The sequence below is a fragment of the Tamandua tetradactyla genome, chromosome 6, assembly GCF_023851605.1.
Source record: "Tamandua tetradactyla isolate mTamTet1 chromosome 6, mTamTet1.pri, whole genome shotgun sequence".
NCBI classification, from domain to species: domain Eukaryota; kingdom Metazoa; phylum Chordata; class Mammalia; order Pilosa; family Myrmecophagidae; genus Tamandua; species Tamandua tetradactyla.
Genome location: NC_135332.1, coordinates 46,066,001 through 46,089,094, shown reverse-complemented (window position 1 = coordinate 46,089,094; position 23,094 = coordinate 46,066,001). Strand labels below are relative to the sequence as shown.

Genomic DNA, 23,094 nt, shown 5'->3' with positions numbered 1-23,094 from the left:
TTCATACATACCATACCATACCCCTTACCCCTCCCTCTCATTGATCACTAGCATTTCAGTCTACTAAATTTATTTTAACATTTGTTCCCCCTATTATTTATTTATTTTTAATCCATATGTTTTTAGTTAGGTTATTTTGCAAATTGGTTTCCTTTACTCAACTAAAGTTTTGTATTTACTTGGGTTTGCTTTGAAGGTCCCCTTTTGCACTTAGATTGTCAGCAGTTTCCCCCAAGCCAAGGCCCAGATCTCATGTAGGGGGTACAATTCTATTTGAGCATCTATTAAAAGCTAGGCAGGTGTGCATGAGTAGTTCAGTGGCAAAATACCCGCCTGCCATGCAGAACACCCAGGTTCGACTCCTGGCCCATGCACCCCCCCCCAAAAAATAAAAAATACCTCAGCAATAGTAGGCTACGAAACCAGAAGGAGACAACCCAAGATATTTTGGGAATGCCCTCAAACTGGTGCCCACAGAAGACAAAGAAAGAAATAGAAATAAAAATTTAAAAATTAAATAATAAAACAAAAACAAAAAACCCTAGCCGGATAGGGAGTTTGCCAGACTGCACTTATTGCTTCTGCCCAGCAGATGGTGTTCTTGAGCCACCTCCTCCCCTCAGGCCTGCCTTTCCCTGACTGACGGCTGGCTGGGCCAGATGGCATGTACGACAGAGAGGCTGTTCCTGGCAATTGGACAGGGCAGCTGATCGCAGTGCCCAGTTGATCTACTGTTCACAGCACCCAAAGGGATGATTATTCACCGTGCCCAGCAGGGCCACTGATCCCAGCATCTGGCTGCTAGGCACGCCTCTGGGCTCCGCGTGGTTACTGCTGGCTGCGAAGCCATGCAGGGAGGTCTTCCCAGCTAGCTTTGGGGCAGGCTAGAGAGAAGTTATGGTCTGCTCATCCAGATCTACCATGTGCCACTGTTTGCTCCCAGTGGGGTTACAGTTGTTCAGACTTACCCTGCTGTCCCCGATCCGATCTCCCTACCTCTTTCTTCCAGGACCTCCAGTGCAAGGCTAAAGACCCTCTTCAGTCACACACCCCTGGGACTGCAGTCCTGGTGATTTTTTCTGTCCCCTCTCTTATTCCGTGAAGCAGGGGTGAACCCAGCCTACCTTACTCCACCATGTTCCTGGAACCTATCTTGGTACAATTGATCATGCCCACAGGTTCCTCAGGCCCTGTGCATTTCCTTCATTATTTTTTTTCTTCTCCTTACACAGGATAATTTCAGTGATCTTATCTTCAAGTTTGCTGATCCTTTCTTCTGCCTATTCAAATCTGTTGTTGAATTCATCTCCTGAGGTTTCATTTCAATCACTATACTTTGCTGCTCCAACACTTGTTTGGTTCCTTTTCATAATTTCTATCTCTTTATTCTGTTTAGGCAATGTTTTCTTAATTTCCTGTAGTTTGCATATGGCTTCCTTCAGTTCATTGAATGTATTTAAGACAGTTAATGTCTTTGAGTATTAGTTTCAGTGAGTGAGCTTCCTCGGGGATGTTTTATTCCTGTGAATGTACTATACATCGCTGTTTCTTTATGTGTTTTGTAATTGAGAACTGAACATTATGTTGGTGTAACCCTGGAAGCTAGTTTTCCCACTCCTCTGGGATTGCTGGTTGTTGTTGTTGAGGGCTGGAGCCATTAATTTGTGACTTGTCTATACTATTTTGCTCCCAAACAGGAATGGAAAAAGAGAAAAGGAAAATAGATACTGCCTCTTTAAGACTCCCTTGCTGCTTTTGCCTGAGGGGGATTAAATCAGTGTACCACAGAAGAAAATACAAGGGAAATTAGGAAATAGCTATAGATGAATGAAAATGAAAACACCAAAATGACAAAACAAAACTAATGTGATGTAGCAAAGGCAATGTTAAGAGAGAAATTTGTAGTTCTAAATACCTACATTTAAAAAAAAAAAGAAAAGATCACAAGTCAATAACCTAACTTCACACTTAAAGAAACTAACGCAAGAAGAGTATACTCAATCCACAATTAATAGAAGAAAGGTAATATAAAGATTAGAATAGCGATAAATGAAATAGAGCACAGAAAAAAGTAGAATCAACAAAACCAAAAGTTGATTTTCTGTAAAGATCAATAAAATTGACAAAAACTTTAGCCAGATTGGCAAAGCGAAAAAGAGAGAGGACCCAAATAGCTAAAATCAGGAATGAAATGGGGGACATCACTACCAATCTTACAGAAATAAAAAGGACTACAAGAGGGTACTGTGAACAGTTATATGCCAGCAAATTAGAAAACCTGGTTGAAAAGGACAAATTCCTTGAAACATACAAATTACCTACTCTGATGCAAGAAATAGAAAATCTCAACAGACCTATAAAAAGAAGAGATTAAATCAGTAATTAAAAGCCTCCCAAACAAAGAAAAATCCAAGGTGATTTCACTGTTGAATTCTAGCCTATATTTAAAGACAGTTTAATACTAATCCTTCTCAAACTCTTCCAGAAAATAGAAGAGGAATTACTTCCTAACTCATTGTATGAGTCTAATTTTACCCTGATGCCAAAGCCAGATAAGGGCAGTACAAGAAAAGAGAATTATAGAACAGTGTCCTTACAAATATAGATGCAAAAATCTTCAACAAAACACTGGAAAACGAATCCAACATTATACTAAAAGGGTTATACAGCATGGCCAAGTGAGATTCCAAGAAGGCAGGGATAATAAATCAGTCAGTTGAAAACACCACATTATAGCAAAGGGGAAAAAATCCCCACATGATTTCATGCAAACCCAATGATTTCATCCAAATTCATGCAGGCATTTGAGAGCATCTAACATCCTTTCATGATAAAAATATTTAGAAAACTAGGAATAGAGAGGAACTTGTTCATGAAGGGCACTTAAAAAAAATCCACCGCAAATATACTCAGTGGTGAAAGACTGAAAGTGTTTCCCCCTGAGATCGGGAATAAGACAAGGATGAATGCTGTTACCACTGTTGCAGTTTTGTACTGGATATTCTAACCAGAACAGTTGGGCAAGAGAAAGAAATAAAAGGCATGGAAACTGAAAAGGAAGAAGTCAAATTATTTCTTTTTGTAGGTGACATGATTCTATATATAGCAAATCTCAAATAATTCACAATAAAGCTACTAGAAGTAATAAATTCAGCAAAGTTGCACGATACAAGATAAACATGCAGGAGTCAGTTGGGTATTTAGACAACAAGTAGTGAGCAATTTGAAATGGAAGTCAAGAAAATAGTTCCACTTACAATAGCATCTGAAAGAATAAAAGACTAAGAATAAACAAGAATGTGAGAGACTTGTTTACCAAAAACTACAAACATTGCTGAAGTAAGACATAAATAAATAGAAATCCTGTGTTCAAGGATTGGAAAGTTTAATATTATTAAGATGCCAATACGGCCTAAAGTGGTCCACAAATTCAGTGCAGTCCCTACAAAATTCCAGCGGCCTTTTTTTTTTTCCAGAAATGGAAAAGCTGATCCTCAAATTCTTGTGGAATCAAAAGGGACCCAAATAGCCAAAACAACCTTGAAAAAGAAGAACAAAGTTGGAGGGCTCACACTTTATTATTTCAAAAGTTACTACAAAGCTACAGTAATTAATTAAAACAGTGTGGTACTGGTATAAGGATAGACATGTAGACCAGTGATAGAATCAAGAGTCCAGAGATAAATCCACACATCTATGATCAGTTGATTTTCTACAAGGGGGCCCAGTTCATTAAACATCTATTCAGTGGTGGAACACCACATACAAAAGACTGAGTGTGGGGCGGGCCGCGGTGGCTCAGCGGGCAAAGTGCTTGCCTGCTATGCCGGAGGACCTCGGTTCGATTCCCGGCCCCAGCCCATGTAACGAAAACGGAGAAACAAAATACAATAAAACAAGAAAATGTTTAAAAGATGTTTCCCTTTCTTCCTCTCTTCCTTCCTTCTATCCTTCCTTCCTTCTCTCTGTCTTTCCTTTAAAAAAAAAAAAAAAAAAAAGACTGAGTGTGGACTTCTCTAACTCTCACCATATACAAAAATTAATTCAAAATGGATCAGTGGCCTAAATATAAGAATACATAGGGAAATATCTTCCTGTGTAAAATGGGTTTTGATATTTTATACCAAAATCATAAGCTCAATGGGAAAAAAAAAGATCGACTTCATCAAAATTTAAAAACATTTTTGTAACAAAGGATATTATCAAAGTGAAAAGTCAACCTACAAAAAGGGAGAATATTTGGAAACCATTTATCTGAGGAAAATTTCATATCCAGAATGCATAAAGACCTCATACAACTCAACAATAAATAGACAACACAGTTTAAAAAGGGGCAAGGATTTGAATAGACGTGCCTCCAAAGAAGATACTCAAATCACCAATAAATAAATGAAAAGATGCTTAATGTCAAGAGCCATTAGAGAAATGTAAATTAGTACTATGAGATACCACACCACACCCACTAGGATGGCTGTTATTAAAAGCTGAAATTAACAAGTGTTGGCAAAAATTTAAAAAGGGAATTTAAACAGTTTGGTGGTTTTTTTGAAAGTTAAACATAGAATTACCATATGACCTGGCAATTCCACTTCTAGGTATATACCCAGAAGAACTGAAAGCAGGGACTTGGGCATATACCCATACACCAGTGTTCATTGAAGCATTATTCACAATAGCCAAAAGGTGGAAGCAACCCAAGTGCCCCATCAACAGTTGAATGGATAAACAAAATGTGGTATATCCATACAATGGGATATTTTTCAGCCAAAAAAAGGTGAAGAGATGGTACATGCTATGACATGGATGAATCTTGAAGACATTAGACTGAGTGAAATATGCCCTACACAAAAAGATTAAATATTGTATTGTTTATCTTATGTGAGATATTTAGAATAATCAAATTCTTAGCGACAAAGTAAGACTAGTGTTTACAGGTGAGGGTAGGAGGGAATGGGGAGTAACTGCTAAATGAGTATGAGGGTTGGTGTAGGATTATGAAAACAGTCTAGAAATGATGGCAAACATTATATAGTATTGTCAGTATACTTAATGTCAAGAGATTCTTCATTTAAATGATCTTTTATAAATATTTTACCACAATATAAAATAAAATATATTTTGTCTGTGGAGCCACACAGACTTGAGTTTGTTTATTGGTTTTGTCATTTCTTAGCTGTATGGCCCTCCCTAAGTTTCAGGATCCTCATGGAAAGTGGAGATAACTCATAGTTCTTCTCTCATAGGATTCTTGTAGGCACTAAAGAGTAGAGTGTTCGGAAAGTACTTAATGCTGAGCCTGGTACAGCATAAACCCTTAATAATGACAAGCAGTTATATTCATTATTGATATAGTGATTGTGGTGCTGGAAACTTACAGCTTTAAAAGGGTTAATCTTTCAATGGCAGGATTTGTTTTGTAATTTTTAAGTTATTTAATTCTTTTTTAGGGTGTTCTAGTTTGCTAGCTGCCGGAATGCAACACACCAGAGACGGATTGGCTTTTAATAAAAGGGGATTTATTTTGTTGGTTCTTCAGAGGAAAGGCAGCTAACTTTCCACTGAGGTTCTTTCTTACGTGGAAGGCACAGGATGGTCTCTGCTGGTCTTCTCTCCAGGCCCCTGGGTTCCAACAACTTTCCCCGGGGTGACTTCTTTCCGCATCTCCAAAGGCCTGGGCTGAGCTGCAAGTGCTGAGATGAGGAATGCCGAGCTGCTTAGCAGTGCTACGTTGCAATCTCTCATTGAAGCACCAGCCAATTAAGTCAAATGTCACTCATTACAGCAGACATGCCTCCTAGCTGACTGCAGATGTAATTGGCAACAGATGAGGTTCACATACCATTGGTTTATGTCCGCAGCAACAAGACTAGGTATGCTCACCTGGCCAAGTTGACAACTGAATCTAACTAACACATGGGGGTTATTTGATAACTTGCTGTTGCTTCTTAGGCTACTTCTGAGGGTACAGAGGAATGAACAAAATTTGTTTACACTATAAATTAGCACATCATTGCACCATTTAAAAGGACATTCGAGGATGTACCTTTAAAACAATTCTCATCAGCAACTTCCTGGAAACTGGCTCTATTGTAAATAGTACTTCAGTAGTGTATTAGAAAATCAAGGCTCATTCCTATTTAGTGCCCCTTTCAGATGCTCAAGGCTCTAATTTGGTAGGGGAGCCCTTTAATTTCAAGAGGAGATACAGGGTGGTATAATAAATGTTTTGTTCATTGTTGTGTCATACTTTAGTGGAGTTTTAGGGTCTATGGGCCAAGTATCTCTTTTGATTCTCAGGAGTGCCTTTTTGTCAATTCAGTATTGATTTGTAGCATTTTCTTTGAGAATTTTACATTTTATCCGGCTGAATTTTAAGCTACTAAATAATGAGTTTTATTGTTTCATCTGTACATCTTACTAATTACTATGTATTCAGATTTTCTTGCCGTTATGAGGTATCGGCCTCAACTAGGTAATTTTCTCATTCCAGGACAGAAGAATGGGAAAAAACATTGAAATTGTAAAATGTAATATGGTAGGTATATTACCAGTTTGCGTTCCGAACAGTTGTAAATTAAAGCATGACTCTACCCTTATTTGCTTGAGGTGCGAAAAAAAAATTTAACCATTATTATATAGTCATTGTCTCATTAAGGAGATGATAATGATGAAAACACAAATAGAAAAAATACACATTACTTTGCAAGTCATTTGAAGAAACCCTGTAATGAAGTAAATAAAACCCCAAACTGTTACTGAGGTTGAAATAAATCTGTGTGGTTTATTTCAACTAGTTTTGGTCAGTTTTTCTACTGCTTTCACTCATTCAGTCTTCAGGGGCACCAGTCAAAAAGATTGAAAATTTAGCAGAAAAAAACAAAGAAAAATCTGCTGAAAGTACATGACCTTGAAGGTCATTGCCAGAAATTGAAGTCCTCTAAATAGTAATTTAATTAATAGGAGAAAGTCACTGTACTGGAAAGTGATATCTTCCTTGGGGTCTGTGGCTCTGAAAATGAGCGAAATTGGAGTACAGGGTGGGAATCATTTAAAGGGACAGGGAAATGTGTAGGGAATTTCTCATAAGGAACCTTCTGTCTGTATTATTCCACCCCAGTGGATATCCAGATTTCCTTCTAGAGTCCTTTTTTACAGGATCATTTTTATTCTAACCATACCTGCAGCAAAAGCTCTCTCTTTTTTTGAAAAATGAGGTCAGGTTTATGTCCTTGGAATGCACATAAGATAGGAATAGCTCAGAAATCAGATTTTATAGCTGGATAGTAAATATTCCTCTTTATGGGCAGCCAGGATGTGATTATCTCTGAAATATATGAAGTAGAAGAATAAAATTTTCTTGTATAGATCTACATGCCACCTTTGCCTAGAAAAGTTTGTTTATATTATCTTTCTACCAGCCCTGATTTTTCTCTCCCTTTACGCCAGTTGATGGCTCTTGCTTCTTCTGTAAGTGCTAGAAGCAGAGTGATTAGTACCCAGACACTGAGTCAGACAGACCTGAGTTCAAATTCCAATACTATAACCCTGGGTAACTCAATGAAATTCTTTAAGCTTGTTTCTTTGTCTGTAATAGGTGAATTTTAATAGCAGTCACCTCAGAGTTGTTATATGGATTAATGGCACCTGGTAAATGTGCAATTAAATTTATATCATCTTTTACCTCTGTGTAACTCAGTCTATTAGGTATATATAAAGCAGGCAAAACACAAATTGCTTACTTAAAAAAAAATGTAACAGACTCCAAGGATCCATAGAAATTGTCAAATTGAAGAGATATCTGTAGTTAAGGCAGACTTGTTAATAAGTGTCAAGTGAGATATATATAGTAATATACATGTCTATATAGTGCTGTTCATTTATGTAAATGTCTACATATGCTTTTGTATATATGTGTGTATTTATATATATGTATCTATTTGTACACACTTGTGTTCAATAAATATCTGTATCTACAAGGGAAATGTTTCATTGCAGTCTCCCAAAGAGCTGAACTTTTTTACTGTAATTGGGAGGCAAAATGAATAAATGTCATTTTTTTCTTTTATGCTGTAGTTGTCTTTCTTTGTAACTTAAATGCCAACTTTTTATAAATCAACTAATGTACTGAGAAAGTCACACTTTAAAAGGAACCCTATTTATACATTCATTTTAAAAGCAAACTTTCTTATTATAAACCTTTTTTTTTCCTTGAGAATACCAGTTTTTTTTCCCTGAGATTTTGGTTAAGAGGCCATTGCTTTCTTTGTGGTGGTGTTTTCTAAGAGAAATTTTCTGGAGGGAAATGTGCATAATAGTCTTACCAATTCAAATTCAAAGTATAGTTTAAGTGAAAGAAGTACATTCTTGTTTTAATAAGCTAAAGCAATTACTGCTGGGATTGAATTTGTTCTTTTGTGATATTGACTTATTGTTTGAAGAAGACTCTCTGGGAGAGGAAGTGAATCGTAAATTTCGGTCTATTATTTGTAAAGTTTATTTTTGAGATAAACAATATATATATATATAGTACAAACTCCAAAGAAATAGCATGTAAAAATTGACAAGTAAGTCATTCTCCCATCCCTGTCTCCCTTGACCACCCAGTTCCCATCACAATTTTTTTGTTGCACCCCTTTAAATCCAGTGTGACTGGCTCATTTTAAGTTTTCATGCAAGAATGAGGGAAATGTGGTTTACTGACTAGGGCCTACCTCAGCTGGAAACAGATTAGGAGATGAAAGTGGAGAGATAGGATGGAAAGAACTTCCAGGAATTTTAGAGTAAAAGTAGAGTTTTGTTATAGGAGGGTAAACAAGCCCCTCCTCTGCTTGGTATTATTTCAGTGACTTGCAGTTGTGTCTTTTCTCAGCATATAGGCTTTGCTGAACATTATTCTCAAATCTGTTCTCTCTCTGGATCTTTTAATTCAATTTATTTTTATCCATTTCCTTTCTCATTTTAATATGATGATAAGCAGAAAGTTTCTATTTTAAATACCAGAACATATACTTAATTAGCTGCATTAGACACTTGGTTTAATATCTAGTTGCTTATTATAACGGGAATTCTAATTGCTCATTCTGTTCAGTATCCTGTTCTCTTTTCCCCCTACCCATTCTTATTAATTCCCCCATTTCTCAACTGTTTGTCTTCTATATTTCCTATAAATAAGCCTTATATTTATTATTATTACTTTTTTAGTGTGAAAAGGGTTTGACTGACAGAAGTGGTAAATTGTGGTGTGGTGTAGGAGGTTTACTTTTTTTTTTTTGGCGGGTGGGGGGAGGGTGGGGTGCATGGTCCTAGAATCGAACCTGAGTCTCCGGCATGAAAGGCGAACATTCTACCACTGAACCACCTGTGCACCTGAGGTTTACTTTTGACAAATGGCAACTAAGATTAGGCATGTGTTCGCAGCAGTAGATCAAAATAGGCATTTGATCTTCCAATATATTTTGGTCCTTTATACTATAATCAGGTCTATCTAATATATTACTTAAGGGAAATAAAATATCTTTTCCCTGCACATAAAGCACTGATGGGATTATTAGTTTTTTCTAAATCCCCTATTTTTTTTTTGCAGGTGTCCCATCTGGGAATCGAACCTGGTTCCTCCCACATGGCGAGCAAAAATTCTACCGCTGAGTACCCATGCCCCTCCCCTCTAAGTCCCCTATTTGATAGTGGAGGTAGCAAAAATTAGAAAAGAATCTCTCATGCAGTAGGTGAACTAGGTCATTCTTCCTGATTTATCTTAATAACAAAAAAAATTATACCCATAATCATTTTTACCAAACAAGTCTTTAGTTTTTGTTCTAATCACCAAATTATAACTGGAGATGATTTTATTTATGGTGTTAATTTTTACATAATGAATATTGACAAGGTTACTTATTAAATCATATTCTCTAAACATTTATCTTATAGGTAAAATCATAAAATAATCTGCAGATTCCTGCAGATAATATAAATATTAAAATCAGGTATATTATTTCCTTTCTTGCTAACAAAAGAAAAATCAAAGCTTTTAGTTTTTCAAGCTTTAAGCAAGGAGCTTAAAATAACTAACAATGGGTTGACATTTTTGGGACTCTTTTCAGTGTTTGTAACTGCTAAAACTGCTATCTCCTATTATATTTCATTTATACTTAAAGAATCTTAAGTTTAGCCACATCTTGCTAGTCTTTAGTACTGGGAGCCTCACTGCAAAAATGCAATTTTAAATTCACTTGTACAGGTGTGTAATACCTTGTGTTTTTGGTTTGGGTGTTCTTGCAATGTTTAAATTCCTTTTCATTGGTTATAGATTTATTTAGTTATATCAGAAATGATCTGTAATTTTTGTAACAAGTGTTGAATTTTCTTCCTGCAATTAATAGGGATTTCGAGTTCTGTTAGAATATTGTATACATTCTAATCTTAGGTAGCAGTTTTTCATTTATCATAAGATTTGAAAGAAGATACATTTGAGATACCGTATTTCATTGAATTTAACATACCATTGTTTTTTTGTTTTGTTTTTTGTTTTTAATTCTTTAACATACCATTGTTTATATAAAGTACATTATTATTTTCTGTATTACCTAGAAGAAAAAATACTGCTGATTATGCTCTCTTCTGTAAAATATATCCCAACTTCAGAGATGTTAACATGAAAAAATATATAATTTGGACTTGTAAATTGTGGTAATTTGCAGAAAAGTACTTATACATATGTCATCTACTGTTATCTTCATACTACAACTAATCTGTTAATTTTCGGTATCAGGATCAGATGAGGAGAGTGAATTTCACAGCAAATATGTGCTCTCCCATTTTTATTATATACTAGTGAACTAGCCTTTGTGGCCCACATTTTCCTACTCTGAGACTTGTGATATGATTGATGGGTCACCCCTACTCGCTGTGCATACACACACCCATACAGCTTTAGTTATTTGATCTAAAATTTTTCTCTCTGTTGTTTAATGTACATATTTCATATTTAAGTTCATTGTCTTTAGAACTGTTCATATTCCTTGATTTTATTGGTAGTTTTGAGTCTTATGATGGCTCGTGTCATTCAATAGTAAATCGAATGGCTTTACTAATAGATGATTTGTTTTAAACTCAGTTGACTAGTGGGTAGGTATATATCCCATCATAGGTAATTTAATATGTTTTGTTTGGTCATTTTTAAAAAAAATTTTGGCACTTTTATTAGATTTTTAAAGAAATTAAACATAAACATATTTGCACACAAATTCTCATTCTGAAGAAACAGGATATAGAATTAAAAGATGCAACATCTTCCTTCTTAAAAGTAACATTGAAACAGATAACTTTACTGTTAAACTTCCTGGTTGGCAACTTTATAAATCTGGCTGCATTCACCTACATTCACCTAGATAGCAGAGTCATTTTAGTTTCTTTCAGTGATACCTGGTTATCCACTTTTAGTACATGTATCATTTGGCCACAGATCCATAAATTATATTAACAGTTTCAATGTAGAAATCTTTTAAGTTGTCAAGGGAAATACTGCTCAGTAGATAAATTATCCTGGAGTTTCTTGTAGCAAAGGCTTCTGCAGTTTAAATAGTTTGGAAATGGCCTTTTGCTCTGTTTTCTGTTTTTCAGTCTGTCTGCATTATCTTAAAGTATATAAAGTAAACTCCTCTGACGATCGATTCCTTTTTTTTCTGATTTCTCAGTATCTGAATTTCATTCATGGAATCACCTTCTTGAAGGGCATTTCCTTCTTCTAAGGCACCTTTCACCCTGGAAGAAGGATCTTAAATACTGCTTTCTGTTAACCAGGGAAGTTTTAGGCATTCTTCAGCAGTGACTTCATCTTCTGGTTTCTTAACTAAAAGTGATTTGATGAAGTCAATAGCTGGCTCAGTCACAACATCAAATTCTTCCTCAGAAAAATTTAAATTCATCTGTGATATATTCAAGGATGTTTCTTGTTTATTATTGCCTAAGAAGGGTGATAGCCTTGTTAGCAAAACATATGTTAGCATTCCAGTGCTCCACATATCTGATGCCATGCTGATAGGATCATAATTAAGAATTTCAGGAGCCACATATTCAGGAGTTCCAAAATTTCTCTGAGCTCTTTGCTGTTCTTCATTATTCTTGAAAGGCCGAAATCAACTATTTTAATGTCACCCAGTGGGGATCCACTTGTCAGCAAAATATTCTGGGACTTCAAATCAAGGTGAACTACATCATAAGCATGTAAAAACCAAGAACCTTCTAAAATCTGCCTCATGAGTCTTTGAACATCTTTCTCTCAAAAGGCTCCTTTCCTGTCTACAGCACACTGGTCAAAGATTTCATCTCCTGCAACATATTCTAGAACCGAGATCATTTCTGATGGAGTCTCATAGACTTGATGTAAATTAATGACCCTAGGATTATCCTGTGCTAGTTCAAGTACAGCAGTCTCATTCATTATTTCCATCTAACAAGCTTGGCCTTTTCTTCTTTTTCTCATGAACTTTGCTGCAAATTCTTTTTCATGTTCTTTCTTTATACATTCCTCACCGCTGCATATTTCCCCAAAATGTACATTTACTGTGCCTAGCATCTTAAAGTAAATCTTATTTTTCTAAAACAAAGCAAAACAATTTCTAGAAGTTACTTTAATATTTGTAAAGTGCTGATTTTTCGTTAGCATTGGTTTTAACCAATGCCTCTTCTAAGACCCAAGTTGAAGGACGTTATAATTGTCAGGCCCATCACCCATTACAACATGATGCTGTTTGATAACCATGACAAGCATTAGCAGTGCTAGCTAATAACACTGATACATGCATGGCCCATTAGTATGGGGTTTATAGGCATGAACTCTTCACAGCACCGCCCCAGCCACGAGGCAGTTTACCGTCGTTATACTAATTCCACAAATGAGAAAGGAAAAGTGAGGCTGAAGACTAAGTCTACGTAACCAGCCCAAGCACACATAGCAAGCAGGACTGGAACATGAATTCAGGTCTGACCTCAAAGCCAGCGCTTTTGAAAATTTCCCCAAATGGTTCTCAAGGAAGAAAATAATATCCAAACTCCACAGAAATCACTCTGTCACCCCTTTTCAACATACAAAATTCAAAGGGTGTAAATAACTTTCTGTTTTCACCACTTTAAAAAGAGGCCAAATCCTATGTTCTCCTCATCCCCACACAAATAAAGCAGTTGAATATGTTTTGAAAACAGTTGACCTGTTTCTATCTGATTAGGTAAAGTGTTTAGGAATGATTATGGGTTGAGATCTATGAAGTGATCCAGAGAAGATTGATGAGAGTTTATATTACTCCTGGTGAATCAAGGTCATGTCTGCTTCTTTTCCAGGTAGTGGCTAATGCTGTAGCAGCGTTATCAGAAATCAGTGAGTCTCACCCAAATAGCAACTTACTGGATCTGAACCCACAGAACATTAATAAGCTGCTGACAGCTCTGAATGAGTGCACTGAATGGGGCCAAATTTTCATCCTGGACTGCCTGTCTAATTACAACCCTAAAGATGACCGGGAGGCTCAGAGGTCAGTGTGTTTTCCTGGGCTATATCAAGGAGTCTTGCCTGATTCAATAAATTCTATTGTCTGCTGTTAGAAATAAAGGTCTATTATGTTCAGGAAGATCAATCGGTGGTTTGTGGGGTAGGTATTGCTATACCCAAGATGTTTTCTAAGGGGAGCAGGTATTGCTATACCCAAGATGTTTTCTTAGGGAATTTAGAAACATTTTAGGTGGTAGAATAAACACTACAAAAATATCCCTTGCCCAGAAAAGTGTGGTTTTCATTTCTTACTTGAACAGTATAGTTACCCTGTGCTAAACTCGCCATCATTGTTGTCTCACATCTTCCACACAGCAGTGCCTGGCCATTTAACAAACAAAGGTTATTGAGTATCTCTCTGTAGTGACAAACTTTTCATTCTGTTATATACATAGTAAATAGCTTGATAACTAGTTATTAAGCATAACTATACCTGTAATTCAGTAGTAGACTTTGTGCATTGGCTGTTAGGAATGAGAGTCAGCAGAATATGTGACACAGGGTATGTGATTCCTTTAGATAAGGAAATCATGTCAGTACAAATTTGGAGAAGTTTTTGGAAGGCACACCTGATTGTTCTGCTCAGCCCTCTATCAACCTTAGTGTTGCAAATTTTCTTTGACTAACAGAAATTGACTGCTAAATTCATATACATGTACTCATGCTTTAGTTACAGAGTTGGAATTATTACCAAATTTAATTGAACATGTTGTAAATATAGGCACCATACTAGGCAAAGTGCTTCCAAAGAATTGTTGGCTCTTCATTAAAGTTGACATATTTTAATTATGGTAGATAAGAACCTTCCTTGCCTGGCGGAAGCTGGTTTCCAAGCTACTATAATGTAAGTGCTCTTCACTTGTCTGGGAAATAGTTCCCTTTGGAATTAACTAAAGCTCACCCTAATAGTTTCTTTCCATCATTCAAAGTACAAATATCTTCCAGAAAGAACTTTACCTAAAATTTTATTTTCTGTTTATTGACATCTCTTACTCATTTATTCATTCATTCATTCAGCAAATAATTTTTAGCCCATGCTATGTGCCAGGTACTGTTCTAGGCCCTGAGGCTACAGCAGTAGACAAAGAAATGATAACCCTCATGGAGCACTTATTCTGAAGGATGGGGAGTTGGGGTAGAAGATGTAAACAAAATTAATATGATGCATAATACATCAGATGGTGTTAAGTGCTAGGGATAAAGATAAAGTAGGGAAGAGTTCTAAGGAATATTGGACATTGGGGGGTGAGGGGTTAAGTTTTATAAAACATAGTTAAGAATGGCCTCAATGAGATATTGGCATTTGTGAAAAGACTTCAAGGAGGTCAGGGTGTGCAGGAGGAAGGGAGAAAAATACAGCCTACTTGTATGTATCCTTAACTGAATGTAGTCAACTAGCTGCTCATATTGTTCAAGAGCTTTCAAATTAGGTTAGTTTCTTAAAAATCCTCCATAGGTAATTAAATATCCAAGATTTCTTGAGGCATGTAAGGGCAGGTGGCAGGAATTAGGAGAAGGAGAAGTGATTGGAAGAATATTGCAGTGGTGTACTGATATTTTTAAAAACAAAACAACTTTCAAAGTTTATTTTAACCTGAAGGCAAGGAATTGAGTAGTTTCCTTGCTAACCTAACTCCTTCTGCAGTTTACAATGAAACCTTCAACCATGGGTTTGTTAGTATCTCTCACTATGAAGTAATCCTCAGATTACATAATTTGATTCCCTATAGGTTGAGGAGAAGGGAGTCCTTATATAATATAGGGAGAATGAAAGGAGTATAAAGCAGAAGTTAAATGGTGTGAGCTTCAAGTGTTTTGGGTATTGCTAGTTTCCTTTCATTTCAAACATCCCTTATTGCTGATTTCCTGAAGTCTTCTTATCCCTGCTCTGCCTGTTGTTTGCTGGGAATGAGGCTTCTGTAGTGTTGGATCCCAGTTTTACCTAAGCATGTAGCTTTGACTTTTCTAACTGATGCTCTAATTCTTTGATATTTTCATGGGACTCTGATACATTACCTTATAGAATGGATTGAGCAAAGAAATTATACAAGGTATTAATTTTCCTTTTCTGCCCTTAGCATCTGTGAACGAGTAACTCCCCGGCTATCCCATGCCAACTCAGCAGTGGTGCTCTCGGCAGTAAAAGTCCTAATGAAATTTCTAGAGTTGTTACCCAAGGACTCTGACTATTACAATATGCTGCTGAAGAAGTTAGCCCCTCCTCTTGTCACTTTGCTGTCTGGGGAGCCAGAAGTGCAGTATGTCGCCCTGAGGAACATCAACTTAATTGTCCAGAAAAGGTTGGAAAATAGTGAATTTGTGATTAAAATGTTTGTAATTTTGAATTAAGCTTATTAATAGCAATGTGAAATAGACTAGTGTTGTTCTTTTTTTAATGCATGCAAATGAAAATGATGTATGGCAGGACAACTTGACAGGATCAGGGGGTTACATGTGATACTGAAATGTTCTTATAATAAATGCCTTGAGCTGTTGTACATTTTTGTTTGCTTTCTGAAGGGTCTCCTTCTCATATACTACCTAGTGCCTGCTTAATATGGTCGATGCTGTAATTTAGAGCATGATTGTTGTTTTTCCAGCAGTTATTGGCGATGTGTATTCTGACTCTTAAAAAGGATAAAAATAATCTGCCAAATGGAACTGTCAAGAATAGAGGGGTATAGAGAAAGTTTGAGTCTTTTTTTGGTCGGGGGAGGGAACGAGGGGACAGAAAGGCATAGATTAGATAATAATACAGACTCAAAAGGATATATCAATACATGCCTTCACCTTCCTTATCTTGTGTTTCTGTGTACCACAGGCCTGAAATCTTGAAGCAGGAAATCAAAGTCTTCTTTGTGAAGTATAATGATCCCATCTATGTTAAACTGGAGAAGTTGGACATTATGATTCGTTTGGCATCCCAAGCCAACATTGCTCAGGTCAGACTTTAAGCTGACTCAAGTTTATAAGGAGTTTGATCTTGAGGTCTGATTTTCAGAAGAAGCTAAGCCATGAAATTGCCATTTGAGAATGCTTAACTGTTATCCACTTCTTGGATTTTTAAAAGGTTCTGGCAGAACTGAAGGAATATGCCACAGAGGTGGATGTTGACTTTGTTCGCAAAGCTGTGCGAGCCATTGGACGGTGTGCCATCAAGGTGGAGGCAAGTATCCATTGGCAGTGTGAGCTTGTATTATGGGATTACAGTTGTAGGTTTACAGAAAAATCATGTAAAAAGTAGAGATTTCCAATATAACTCCCCCCCACTTTTCTCTATTAATATTTTGCATTAGTGTAGGACCTTTGTTAGAATTGATGAAACAATATTATAATTTGTTTTTTATAATTATAAAAAATACATAATTTTTTTGTTTTGATTTTCAAAGTACAGTTCAATAAATAGATACAGAACAGACTTCAAAATTTGTTATGGGTTATCATTCCTCTGTTTCAGATTTTTCCTTCTAGTTGCTCCCAAACCCTGGAGGCTAGAGTAAATTTTTTTTTTTCGTTTTTGTGAAAAATAACATATATATACTAAAAAGCAATAAATTTCAAAGCATACCACAACAATTAGTTGTAAAACAGATTTCAGAGTTTGGTATGGGTTACAATTCCCCCATTTTAGGTTTTTACTTCTAGCTGCCCTAAGTATAATTTTCAATTGAGGTTTATACCATGCATATAGTAAAGTGCAGCCCATTTATATTTAATAATGAGGTAAGGAAAGCTGCTTGGAACTTTGTGTACGTGGGCAGGACTGTAGACTTAAGGTTTCTACTTTAGGGCAGAGAGTTATGTTTTACTTGGAAGACCTCCAAAGAACCTCTCTTTGGTTTTAGAGGGCACGTTGGTTTCTAGCTTGGTTATAGCCTTCCAAGTAAGTATTATGGACTGCAACTTATTTTGCTGTTTCATTGGTCATGAATCTTCCATTTGTTTTCCCTCATTCAGAAATATGTTGAAATTAGTGATGGCCTCTGTTCACTATTGTGGCTTCAGAACCTTAAATTTTTTCTTGTTTCTTGATTGTATGCAATTCTGCTTAGAATTAGAGGGTTGAATCAAAAGACTTCTCAAAGATGTTAAAATTACTTATACAGTATGACCATTACTTCGTGAGAACAGAAAGAGACAGATGCTATGTCAGAGAGGCTTCTGTGAAAGCAAAGTTCCTAATTGTCCTTCCTTGTTTTTAAGTTAGTGCTTCTTCTTCCATGTAGTTATGGTTGATAAATCATTTAGTTAAACTAATGATTATAGTAAGAGGCTAATTAATCTTGGTTTCTGTTCCTAGTTCTTCTAGCTCTGTCACTTCAGGTTTTTGTTTCTTTTGCTTCATTTGAGAAGTGATTTTTTTGTTTGTTTTTGCTGCGGTATAACCACCTACTTAATATGGACACTTTTCAAAGAGGTTTTGGTAGCATAAAAATGCGGTTGTTTTGTACTTTATATTGGTTTGCATAACCATCTTTTCTACTCGATAGTCACTGTCTTATTGACCTCTCTGCCAGAATAGAGCTTTAGAAATGGAACAAAGTTTCTCATTTTAAAATAAAAAATATGTATTCTAGTTCTGGAATTATAAGAAAGGTTTCTTAAAGCATTTAGATTTTTACAGGCCCTTAGTACTGTGTATTGTGCTTAATATAAAAGCTCTCCATGATCTTTGGTGGGAAAAAAACAGCTCTGGTGGCTTTATTTCTTCCTTTGACTAAGGGTGCCCCTGGTGGGAATATGACAGTATGTGAGGAATGGACTTTCTCAGGAGACTGAATTTCGCCTTCAAGAATCCTACCTTTGGGTGGGCCACAGTGGCTCAGCAGACAAGGATGCTTGCCTGCCATACCAGAGGACCCGGGTTTGATTCCCGGTGCCTGCCTATGTAAATAAAATAAATAAAAGAATCTTGCCTTTTATCTAGTGCTATCTTATCTCTTATTGCCTAGATTTGCCTTACAACTTTTCCTAGAACTGTTCAATCATGAAAGTTTATCAATTTGAAGCATTGCCTAGACCAGGCAAAGTTATTAGGGCAGTGGACAATGATTGCCTGTTTATAACCACCACATCCAGAGGACAAGAGAAAGAATCAGCAAGGGATTTTTTTTTTTCTATTGTATGATTCTATTTATGTGACATTCTTTTTTTAATGCAATTTTATTGAGATATATTCGCATATCATATAATCATCCAAAGTATATAACCAGTGGTTCACAGTAGCATCATATAAAGTTGTGCATTCATCATCATGGTTGATTTTTGAACATTTTCATTACTCCAAAATAATAAAAATAACAATAAAAATAAAAGTAAAAAAGAACAGCAAAACATCCCATATCCCCTATTCTCCCCTATTATTTATTTATTTTTTGTTTTTATTTTCTTACTTATCTGTCCATATACTATGAAGGGAGTGTCAATCACAATGTTTTCCCAGTCACACAGTCACACTATAAAAGCTATGTGGTTATACAATCATCTTCAAGAATCAAGGCTTATAAGAGTCATGGATTACAGTTCAACGATTTCAGGCATTTCCCTCTAGTTACTCCAATACACCAACAACTGAAAAGGGTATCTATATAATGCATAAAAATAACCTCCAGAATGGTCTCTCAACTCTATTTGAAATCTCTCAGCCACTGAAACTTCATTTTAATTTTCCTTTCCCCTTTGGGTCAAGAAGTCTTCCTCAGATCCACACTGCCAGGGCAAGGCTCATCCCTGGGAGTTATGTCCCACATTTGACAGGGGTGGGGTGGGGTGTAGAGGACAGTGAGTTTACCTGCTACATTGGCTTAGAGAGGCCACATCTGAGCAACAAAAGAGGTTCTCTGGAGGTGACTCTTAGGCATAATCTTAAGTAGGCTTACCTTCTCCTTTGCAGGAATATTTCATAAGGGCAAGCCCCAAGATCAAGGGCTTGCCTTATTAAATTGGTAGTTCCTAATGCTTGTGAGAATATCAGGTCTTCCCCTGATACATTATAAATATTTAATATTTACTTTTTCCCCAGTCCTTTAAGGGGACTTTGCAAATACTTCTTAATTTTCTGCCCACGTTACTCTGGGATGTATTAGGGCAGCACACTAACAAACCAACAAGATCTCACTCCATATTCAAGGTTCCATGTAATTATGATATTTGAATAAACTGACCATACAAATTAAATTAGTTTGTTACAGAAGATATAAATTTCAGCAAGGGAATTTTAATAGACTTTTCTGGAAAGGTTGTAAACTAAGATGCTGCTTTTTTTTTAGAGCATCTTACCATTTTGTAATGTGTAGTAGTGGATTTCGAAGATGTGACTTGAAAAATTGAGTTTCAGTTTAGTTCTTAGCCAAGAGAACAGAACCTGTTAGTGGAAAGTTTAGGCGTCAAAGAATTTTTCTTGTTTTTTTCTTTTTTGGCATGGGCAGGCTCTGGGAATCAAACCCAGGTGTCTGGCATTTTTTTTGTGTGTGCCTTGTACATTTCACTATTATTATACACTCTAGGCATTCCTAGATTATACCATCTCAATGTTTAACATCTATCTTTCTTTCTGATTTCATTTATGTCCCCAGCCCTCCTCCCTCTATCATTCTCACATGCATCTTCATTCAGTGTTTTAACATAATTATATTACAGTTAGGGAGTATCGTGCTGTCCATTTCTGAGTTTTTGTATCCAGTCCTGTTGCACAGTCTGTGTCCCTTCAGCTCCAGTTACCCAATATCTTACCCTATTTCTATCTCCTGATGGTCTCTGTTACGAACAAAATATTCCAAGTTTATTTACTAATGTCAGTTCATGTCAATGAGACCATAAGTATTTGTCCTTTAATTTTTGGCTAGTCTCACTAGCCATGTTCTCAGGGTCCATCCATGTTGTTACATACTTCATAAGTTTATTCTGTCTTAAAGCTGCATAATATTCCATCGTATGTATATACCACAGTTTGTTTAGCCACTCGTCGGTTGATGGACATTTTGGCTGTTTCCATCTCCTTGCAGTTGTAAATAATGCTGCTATAAACATTGGTGTGCAAGTGTCCGTTTGTGTCTTTGCCCTTATGTCCTCTGAGTAGATACCCAGCAATGGTATTGCTGGGTCATATGGCAGTTCTATATTCAGCTTTTTGAGGAACTGCCAAACTGCCTTCCACAGTGGTTGCACTGTTTGACATTCCCACCAACAGTGAATAAGTGTGCCTCTTTCTCTGCATCCTCTCCAGCATTTGTCATTTTCTGTTTTGTTGATAATGGCTATTCTGGTGGGTGTGAGATGATATCTCATTGTGGTTTTGATTTGTATTTCTCTAATGGCCAGGGACGTTGACCATCTCTTCATGTGCCTTTTGGCCATTTGTATTTCCTCATCTGAGAAGTGTCTGTTCAAGTCTTTTTCCCATTTTGTAATTGGATTCAACTTTGTTGTTGTTCAACTCAACAACAAAAAGACAGCCAATCCAATTCTTTTTTTTTTTAATTGAAGTATCTTCATGAACTATACAGTCCATCCAGAGTGTACAATCAGTGGCTGACTGTATTATCACATAATTGTATATTCATTATTAGTTTGTTTATGCTGCAGGAAAACAATATACCAGAAATGGAACAGCTTTTAAAAGGGGAATTTATTAAGCAACAAGTTTATGGTCCTAAGCCTATAAAAATGTCCAAACAAAGGCAACCAGTTAAAGATACCTTAATTCAAGAAAGGCTTATGGGTCTACAACATCTCTCTCAGCTAGGAAGGCATGTGGCTGGCACCTACTGGTGTCTTTGGCTTCTGATTTCAAACAGCTTCCAGCCGCTGTTCCTGTGGGCATTCCTCACATTGCTTCTCTGGGGCTGGCTTTCATCTCTTGGCTTCCCTTGGCTCTCTCCAGGGTCTGGCTTGCTTAACTTCTCATGGGAAGGCACATGGTGACATCTGCTGGGCTCTAGGCATCTCCACACATACATGTCTCTGTTCTGAGCTCTCTCCAAAATGTTTCCTCTTTTGAAAGACTACAGTAAACTAATCAAGACCTACTCTGAATGAATGGAGTCACACCTCCATCTAATCAAAAGATCACACCCACAATTGGGCATGCCACATCTCTGTGGATATAATTTAATCAGAAGTTTCCATGCTGCAATATTGAATCAAGATAAAAAGAAATGGCCATTCCCACAAAATTGGATCAAGGTTAAAACATGACTTTTCTGGGGTACATAATATTTTCAAACCAGACAGTCATCTTGATCATTTTTAGACCATTTGCATCATTCCAGAAAAAGAAATGGAAAGACGAAAGATGCACACCATACCCCTTATCCCTCCCTTTCATTGACCACTAGTATTGCAATCTACCCAATTTTTTTATCCCCTATCCCACCTCCCATTATTTATTTATTTTTTTGTCCTTATTTTTTTTTTATTCGTATGTCCATGTCCTGGACACAAGATTTTCACAAGCACATGGTCACACTGTAAAAGCTATATAGTTATACAATCATTTTCACAAATCAAGGCTATGGAATACAATTCAGAAGTTTCAGGTACTTCCCTTCAGCCACTCCAATACCCCATAAACTAAAAAGGAATATATAATGCATAAGAACAACCTCCAAGATAACCTCTTGACTCTTTTAAAATCTCTCAGCCACTGAAACTTTATTTTATCTCATTTCTCTTCCCACTTTTGGTCAAGAAGGCTTTCTCAGTCCCCTGATGCTGTGTCCTGGCTCATGCCCAGGAGCATTGTCCCACATAATTAGGGAGATTTACACCCCTGAGAATTGTCCCTTGTGATCAGGGAGATTTACACCCCTGGGAGTCATGTCCCACCTGGGGGGAAGGCACAGTGAGTTCACCTGTCTAGTTGGCTTAGAGAAGTCTGAGGTTTTTTTATTTTTATGATTGTAAATACAGGGGTTTCTGTGTTGCTATTAGTATCCCAAGGTGAAAAATAAACACATAATTTTGTTATATTAAGTTGGTTAGGTTAAAGATGAAAAGATAAGTCGAGAAAATAAATAGCACTGAAAAGGTGCTCTTATAGGACTACTCTTCCAGTAGTTTTTCTCTACTTCTTTAAGGAAGTGAGAACCAAACCCTTTTTACTCTTCCAAATAAAAGAATGTCATTTTATTTGTTTGAGAAAGATTAAGACAGTAAGACCAAGAGTTCCTAGTCTTGTGTTCTTTAGTTTTTACCATTTCTAATTTTTATAGATAAGGATAAGATGATGATTTGCATCTCATCCCTTAATTTAAAATCAAACAAAAAGCTTATATTTTTCCTATTAGGAAAGCCATATGTGTTCACTGTATAAAAATATAAACTAAGACAAATTAAAGAAAAGTAGAACATATCCTCCTCTGTGCTATGCGTCCCTCCCCTCTCCCCTCCCCATTCCACCCTTTCAGAAATGCATTGTATATACAATTTGGTGTACATGATTTTAAGTCCTTGTTTATGTAGTCCTACATACGCAGGTGTTATTATTACGAAAATAATAACATAGGATGAATGTTATTTACTTTTGTCATAATATTAGGATGAATGTTACT

At 36.4% G+C, this 23,094-nt stretch overlaps 1 protein-coding gene and 1 pseudogene across 6 annotated transcripts in view; one reads left to right on the top strand and one right to left on the bottom strand.

Annotated features, from left to right (window-relative positions):
• Positions 1–23,094, top strand: part of AP2B1 (adaptor related protein complex 2 subunit beta 1) — a 186,676-nt gene that overhangs the window by 69,736 nt on the left and 93,846 nt on the right. For all 6 annotated transcript variants that reach the window (XM_077165133.1, XM_077165138.1, XM_077165134.1 and 3 more), the window contains 4 exons: positions 13,336–13,526; positions 15,622–15,843; positions 16,365–16,485; positions 16,614–16,709. In XM_077165133.1, coding sequence (XP_077021248.1) covers positions 13,336–13,526; positions 15,622–15,843; positions 16,365–16,485; positions 16,614–16,709 — 630 coding nt within the window. The remainder of the gene's footprint in view (positions 1–13,335; positions 13,527–15,621; positions 15,844–16,364; positions 16,486–16,613; positions 16,710–23,094) is intronic.
• LOC143685640 (serine/threonine-protein kinase 17A pseudogene) lies at positions 11,525–12,574 on the bottom strand (annotated as a pseudogene).